The 7,644-nt window shown below is 40.1% G+C and overlaps 1 protein-coding gene across 2 annotated transcripts; it reads right to left on the bottom strand.

Moving 5' to 3' along the window:
• Positions 1-956: 956 nt before the first annotated feature.
• On the bottom strand, positions 957-7,396 carry LOC146504455 (lysophosphatidic acid receptor 6-like). 2 transcript variants are annotated; one of them, XM_085131469.1, is made up of 3 exons: positions 7,081-7,396; positions 6,870-7,023; positions 957-6,666 (listed from the first exon to the last, which is right to left on the bottom strand). In XM_085131469.1, exon 3 carries the CDS (start codon positions 4,528-4,530, stop codon positions 3,682-3,684), a length of 849 nt encoding a protein of 282 aa, XP_084987595.1. In that variant the 5' UTR covers positions 4,531-6,666; positions 6,870-7,023; positions 7,081-7,396; the 3' UTR covers positions 957-3,681. The 2 variants fall into 2 exon arrangements, with proteins under 2 accessions (XP_084987595.1, XP_084987594.1); XM_085131468.1 differs by having other exon boundaries at positions 957-7,023.
• Between the last annotated feature and the right edge of the window lie 248 nt (positions 7,397-7,644).

The raw sequence follows: 7,644 nt of genomic DNA, 5'->3' as shown, positions 1-7,644 counted from the left end.
GTCCAGAAGGCCATCATTGACACCCTCAAGCAAGAGGGTAAGACACATAAAGAAATTTCTGAACGAATAGGCTGTTCCCAGAGTGCTGTATCAAGGCACCTCAGTGTCTGTGGGAAGGAAAAAGTGCTGCAGAAAACGCTGCACAACGAGAAGAGTTGACCGGACCCTGAGGAAGATTGTGGAGAAGGACCGATTCCAGACCTTGGGGGACCTGCGGAAGCAGTGGACTGAGTCTGGAGTAGAAACATCCAGAGCCACCGTGTACAGGCGTCTGCAGGAAATGGGCTACAGGTGCCGCATTCCCCAGGTCAAGCCACTTTTGAACCAGAAACAGCGGCAGAAGCGCCTGACCTGGGCTTCAGAGAAGCAGCACTGGACTGTTGCTCAGTGGTCCAAAGTACTTTTTTTGGATGAAAGCAACTTTTGCATGTCATTCGGAAATCAAGGTGCCAGAGTCTGGAGGAAGACTGGGGAGAGGGAAATGCCAAAATGCCTGAAGTCCAGTTTCAAGTACCCACAGTCAGTGATGGTCTGGGTTGCCATGATAGCTGCTGGTGTTGGTCCACTGCGTTTTATCAAGGGCAGGGTCAATGCAGCTAGCTATCACGAGATTTTGGAGCACTTCATGCTTCCATCTGCTGAAAAGCTTTATGGAGATGAAGATTTCATTTTTCAGCACGACCTGGCACCTGCTCACAGTGCCAAAACCACTGGTAAATGGTTTACTGACCATGGTATTACTGTGCTCAATTGGCCTGCCAACTCTCCTGACCTGAACCCCATAGAGAATCTGTGGGATATTGTGAACAGAAAGTTGCGAGAAGCAAGACCCAACACTCTGGATGAGCTTAAGGCTGCTATCGAAGCATCCTGGGCCTCCATAACACCTCAGCAGTGCCACAGGCTGATTGCCTCCATGCCATGCCGCATTGAAACAGTCATTTCTGCAAAAGGATTCCCGACCAACTATTGAGTGCATAACTGAACATAATTATTTGAAGGTTGACTTTTTTTGTATTAACAACACTTTTCTTTTATTGGTCGGATGGAATATGCAAATTTTTTGAGATAGGAATTTTGGGTTTTCATGAGCTGTATGCCAAAATCATCAATATTAAAACAATAAAAGGCTTGAACTACTTCAATCGTGTGTAATGAATCTAAAATATATGAAAGTCTAATGTTTATCAGTACATTACAGAAAATAATGCACTTTATCACAATATGCTAATTTTTTTAGAAGGACCTGTAAAACTGAGATATGACCTGTCTAAAAAAAAGGGGGGAAAAAAAAAAAACAAAGCGTAATTTTACATGAAATAAATAAAAAGTATGAAACAATACAGGGCCTAGGCTCATGTGAATTTACAATGATGGATGCAAGATGGTTTGTTTTCAGTTACCTTTAATACGTTTGTAAGTTTTGAACAGACATGATCCGTTTGAATAAACAGATAAAGACATGTTATTACAGTAGATAACCTGTGCTAAAACTAAACAGAAGAACAGGAAACAATTTCTTAAATGTGGCAGCGTGATGATAAATGATTAGACCGGACACAGTGAATGTGCCTCGTTTGGAGTCTTTTTCTGGAAAACATTTAAATATGTGGCGCTTGTGCGCTATCATCACATATGGTGATGATAAATAAAAGTGGCAACAGGTGCACTGGAGAGCCATCAACAAGACATTCCCCCCAAAAGGGAATATTTTGTAGGTGGTGCCCACAGACCATTTCTCTACTTATCCCTCTTGACTGATTTTTCTTTTGTTTGGTTTTTAGCTATTGTCCTTGTCACAGCTGGTAGCCCAGATGCTTACAGCCAATTCTGGTTGCACAAGTAGTCCAGCTTCTCCAGGATGGCACATCCATGCAAGAGGGTTTGCTGTGTCTCCGAGCTCAGTCTTGAGTATATGGAGGAGATACCAGGAGATGGGAGGTTGCACAAAGAGAGTTGGACAGGGCCATTGAAAGACCTCAATCTAAAGGGCAAGATCAGTGTCTGCTCATTTCTACTAGGAGGAGCAGGATGAGCACTGCCAGACTCCCACAGAATGACCTCCAGCAGGCTATTCCTGTGCATGTTAGTTATCAAACTGTGAGGAAAAGGCTTTGTGAAGGTGGCACAAGGTTCCAACATCCTTTAGTTGGCCCCGTGCTCACAGTGCAGTACCATGTATCTGCATCTTCATCTGCAGCTATGTCAGCTGAGTTAAACCTTCTTCTACTGACCACTGTGCATGGTCACATGTTAACCAAGTTAAACAGCAAATGTATTCAGCACAAAATTAAAATATAAACCTAAATTGTTCCATGCCACCATTTTTTAAAACTCTGACATCACAGAAAACTGCATAATGCAGAATCTAAAGCAAACACCAGTCAAACATTGGTGAACTTTACTGGTATTTCTGGAAGTTGTTATGAATTTTCAACCTTAACTGTAAAAAAATAATTCTTCATCCTTTTATAATCTTTTCCTCCAGGAAACACCACATCAGCTACAGGACAGTTAAGTAATGTACATTTTGCTGTTACACAAAAGAAAACAAACAAAACAAAAAAGCATCTGTGTAAACAACAAATATTTGTTTTATTTAAAATCTTTATACACTTTGACATATATTGAGATATTAGCCCAACATTACTGTGACATACACAAGCGAACATTTGTTTAACTATACCAATAGAAACGGATCTACTGGAGATTTAACCTAACTAAATGAAATCAGTTTCACTGCACATGGATGAAACTGGACTCCAATATTGATTTTGGGCTTTGATGATGTTATGTATTGCAGATTATGAGATATTCAAAGCCTTTACAATTTTACATTGAGGAATATTACTCAGATTTTTTTTCACATTTTGGAGATGCAGTTTTTATAGATTGATGAAACTCTTCCTTTCTAAGATGCTCTTTTTATACCACATTACTGACCTCTCTTTCATGCACAAAAACAAAGCAGCTAGTCTGACTAAAGAACACATTTTTTTCTATTTTTCTTATCTGTTTGTTAAAAAGTGGTTTGTTTCATTTCCTGACAGTATTTAGTTCAACAAGCGGTGACTTCCGGGAGCTTTTTTTAAAAAAAAGTCTCTAACTGATTTAGACAAGCTGCTTCCTCAGTTGTGAATTGAACAAATATAAAGTAGATTTAATGAATTATGTGATTTTTCTTCACTGTTTTTCTCAACTGCATGAGAAATACTTCAGGAGAAGGCTTTAAGAAAAACACTTCAGTGCGTCTGAATACATCTTCTCATGTCAGATTGTTAATTCTGACAAACGAATTACATGATACTGATCGGGATATTAACTGAACTTGACAAAAAGAACATCTTAGTTGCATAAACTCAAAGTGTTGCAGGTGACTTTTTTCACAGTTTCTAGCAAAGCAGATGAGCCACTGGTCTTCCTGTGGTTGAGGTTTTCATGTTGCAGTAAAAATAAAACATGAAACAACTAGGCCAAGCCTTTGCTTTTGTTCTTTTACTTTCTGGCGTTTACACAAATGTTACTGAATAAATGAATATTGATGGTTAACTGCTGAAAACAGTGCATGTGGTTGAAGTACTTAAGAATCTTGTGCACAAACGGGCTACTTTGTGAAAAACAAAAACAAAAAACAGGCATGTATCATGGGACATCTGATAACAACTCTAGCAGGTCACTAATCTATAGTTCTCTTCCCACGTCCTCTTTTTTCTTCCAGAAGGAGTCAAAAGAAAAATAATACATCAGTGGATCCAGACAGCAGTTCAAAACAGTCAGACATGCCAGTGGAGTTATACTGGTTTTGCTTTTTGTAACTGCGTGTAGTGGCATGGGCAGAAAACATGTGCCGAATATAACCAAGTTGATGGCAAAAATCAGCATTACGTTCACCTTGTTTCTGACCTTTGCACAGTCACTGAGATGTTTGTGTAGAGTCCAGGAAACCATAACGGTGCACACAATGTTGACTGCTAGCATTGTGACCAGTAACACAATCTGAAGGTAAATAATTGCTGATCGTGTTACACTTTTATATTCATGAAGTTCAAAACAAATGTGTTCTGTGTGGTTCTGTAAGTGTTTAAAAAATCCTATGCCTTCTGGGATATTTACCACCAGCAAAACCCCCCAGACGAGCGCTGCTCCTTTCCAGGCATTGGACGAGGTCCGAAGATGGCGAGACCTCAGAGGATAAACCACAGCCAGCAGTCGGTCCACGCTTATGAAGGTGATGAAGGAGGCGCTGGAGCGGAGGTTTTTGCGAAAGATTATTACGCTGAAGAGGCATGTGATAATTCCCAGCGGGGTGCCTGTTGCATGATAGTAGATCCTCATGGGCAAAGAGATGATGGCTAGCAGGTCTGATACTGCCAGGTTCACCATGAAGACAGCGTTGGGTGATTTGAGGCTGTGGCGGCGAAGAAGAATCCACAGTGAGACTGCGTTGAGTGGCAGACCTATCACCATAATGCAGCCAAAGATCCCAGCATAAACCCGGTCAACTTCTGTGATGCTGTTTGATGTGTTCATGATGAGAAAAGAAATGTCTGAATGTCCTTTTTAAAGTACTGAAGCCGAGCAGCAAAGGTTCCTCTTTGTGTGCTTTTTCTTTGTGAGTGAGGCGTGACTAGTTTGTGACTGTAACTAGTCACACTACAGGAAACTCAAGCTCATCTCACCTCATAAGCTCTGCCTCTATATTTGTGCATTGTGTATTTTTAGATTCTTGATTCTTTCCTTTTCAGTGGTTTAGTGTAGCACCCTCAAGGACTGACGTACGCACGATGTAGTTATAGAACAGGGTTTATTCTGTTCTTGGCAACCCGTGAGAACTGCTCACGGACAAACAATAAACAAAACATCACATTAAAATGCGCTCTTGTACTTAGTGCCAATCAATCAAAAGTCCTTAATTACAGAAAACAAAACATTTAAAACACACAAACCTCATGAGCTGACATCCAGGAGGTGCTAAATAGTCCTTTATGGCCTTATCGCCTCATCCTCCATCTTCTTTCTCAATTATTTCTACTCTTTGAATGATATTTTCTCCATGTGTGGAGCTAACTGTGAGCTGCAGCATGCAGACACCATGTGCGCTAGCAAAAAAGGAGACTGGGAGGAGGCCAAGCTGTACCCTACGCAATTCACCACCAGAGGGCGCAAAGAACAAAATCCAGACATACAGCTTAACAAACATCAAATACAAAAGACCGTTACATTTAGTCTTGAGTTTAGTTCTTTTAATGTCTCTGAGTTTATTTATATGGGGGAGGGTTTTTTTGTAATATAAACTTTACTTCTATACAGGGGCGATTCTAGGATCAGAGCTTTGGGGGTGCTGAGCACCCAGAGAGCTGCCCATCCAGGCAAGGTAAACTTTACTCATCACGATGAGACTTCTTCCCTGTCTCTGTTAGTCCCTGCATCCCTAAATGTCTCCAGTTGTCTCAAGTTCCCTCTGACTGTCTCTTTGGTGCATTTAAACCCCTGTTCCTCCCTGTCCTCATCGTCTGTTGTCTTCATCTCCATTATCAGTCATCATAATTTTAACCTCTCTGTGCAAGTCTGCAAATTTCTTTATTAAATCATAAGATTCTTAAATTCATCAAGTCTCTCTGTGCCTGGGTCCTCGTCACAAAACATGACATCACTGTTTTGTACATTTTAACACAATTTAATCCCCACAGTTGTGAAAGAAAAGCAAAACACTTTTTTGACAAGTCTGTAACAAAACCATCAAATCTGATAAAGGTTATTTAAATGCTGCTAAAGCAGAATGGATTGGAATTAAAACAAAAAACGAAAACTGATGATGAAAATGATGCTCATAGTGAGTAAAAAGTAAACTGAATGCATTTTTTGGACAGAGATTCACTTTTAAAGTGTATGTATAATATAATACGGATACATAAAAAAAAATACACGCCAAAAATAGAAGAGTCCTTGAAATGTACAAAATATTATTAAAAAATTAGAAAACAGACACCTTGGCCTATGGTACAATGTATACAATGTATGAAAACATCTTTACTGCAGATACTACTATGGCTCTGCAGATTTTGTCTTTTCTTTTAACCTATGTCGCCTCACCTTGAGGTTGGTAAATCTGTCTATCACATTTTGGTGGTCAAGTCTCTCAAGCATCTCTTTCTCAACTGACATCACAGTCAGGTGCTGGAGTCTGCTTTGACCCATGGTCCTTCTCAGCCAGGTATGGAGCTGACTCAAGACACTAAAAGACCTCTTACAGCTACAGCTGCTAACTGGGTTTGTTAGGGCAACCGGAATAACAGTTTTCAGTGTGGGGAAGATCCGATTATCCAGAAGATTGTACAATGTTAACATATCTGGAATGGCACCAGCCTCACTCTTGAGCTTCAAAAAGTCTTTGGCAAACGTGACTTCCTCTGACTGAAGCTCAATATGGTAATGCAGTGCCAGGGCTGACAACCCAGTTTGTTTTGCAGATTCTGTATAGCAGCTTTAATATAGGGAGAACACAACTTCCAGATTGTATGAGTAAAATTAGTTGTTGTTTTTTCCTTTGCCAGTTTAACAGTTTCTGTTTTGCCTGTTAGTATTCCCTGTCTGTTTTCTTACCTGGTTCTTCCTGACCTTGTACTTTCTCCTCATGTTCCCCTCTTTCCTCTCTCCCTCTTTGGACTGACATTCATACACAAATAGATTGTATTCAATTAGATTAAAAAATACTATTAAGATCACGAATAAAAAGGTCATCTCTCAGTGTACTTTCAACCAAAAGGCAAAGAACCAAACCACATGTACATCTAATAAAGGATATAAATATTGAAACACTGATCCAACATTATCCTTTATTGATGGATCATTTGATCTTACACTTTTACCTGAATGTGGCTCCTTCTTTTGAAAAAACTTCCTCATATCCATTATGAACCTGGCTGTCTCTCTGTACACACACACACACACACACACACACACACACACACACAACAGGAGTTATAAGGTTAATGGGCATCCAGTCAGTTAGCTAGTTAGCACCTTGGGTTCAATATCGGTACATGCACATATGACAAAATAACCAGTTTCTCTCATTACATTTCAAACAGGACAGTGGTAACAACAGCAGGCTACGGACAATGTTAAGTTTTAGATTTTAAATAGGCTGTATACATTTCAATGAGATCAACAGGACGGTCAAATATCGCTGAATTTACTACAGAGCAGGACGGATTGTAGGGCAGCAAACATCGTCAGAAAACAAGTTTTCAACACAGCAGGTTACCTGGTGTAATGTTTTTCATCTAAAAAGAAACATGGCCTGACTCCTACCTAACTATATAAAGAGTAACTGAAAGTTAAATGCAGCTAATATGTCCTGTTTTAATCCAAGCACTTCCACCTCCAATCCCCCGCGTCTCAGCCACTATCGCTCTGGCAGCAAGTTGCTGCCAGCAACGGCTCTAGAGCCAGAGCAGGAGAGAGGGGAGCTGGAACAAACCATTTTTGGAGGGCGGAGGGGTTATCTATACTTTTGTTGTTAAAATGTTCCATCTCAATTAAGTACTGTATGCTTTTTATATTTTTAGTAGTGTGTCCCACAAACAGCAAATATTTTCAAAAAAAGTAAGAAATCTTTGGGGGTGCTTTGATTCAAGCACC

The sequence above is a fragment of the Neolamprologus multifasciatus genome, chromosome 14 (genome assembly GCF_963576455.1).
Source record: "Neolamprologus multifasciatus chromosome 14, fNeoMul1.2, whole genome shotgun sequence".
Taxonomy (NCBI): Eukaryota; Metazoa; Chordata; class Actinopteri; order Cichliformes; family Cichlidae; genus Neolamprologus; species Neolamprologus multifasciatus.
Note: the sequence above shows the minus strand (reverse complement) of the source record. Positions and strands in the feature narration are given on the sequence as shown.

What these genes read in the sequence shown, in the direction of transcription:
- LOC146504455 (XM_085131468.1), bottom strand. Translation starts at nt 4,530, where the DNA reads ATGAACACATCAAACAGCATCACAGAAGTTGACCGGGTTTATGCTGGG.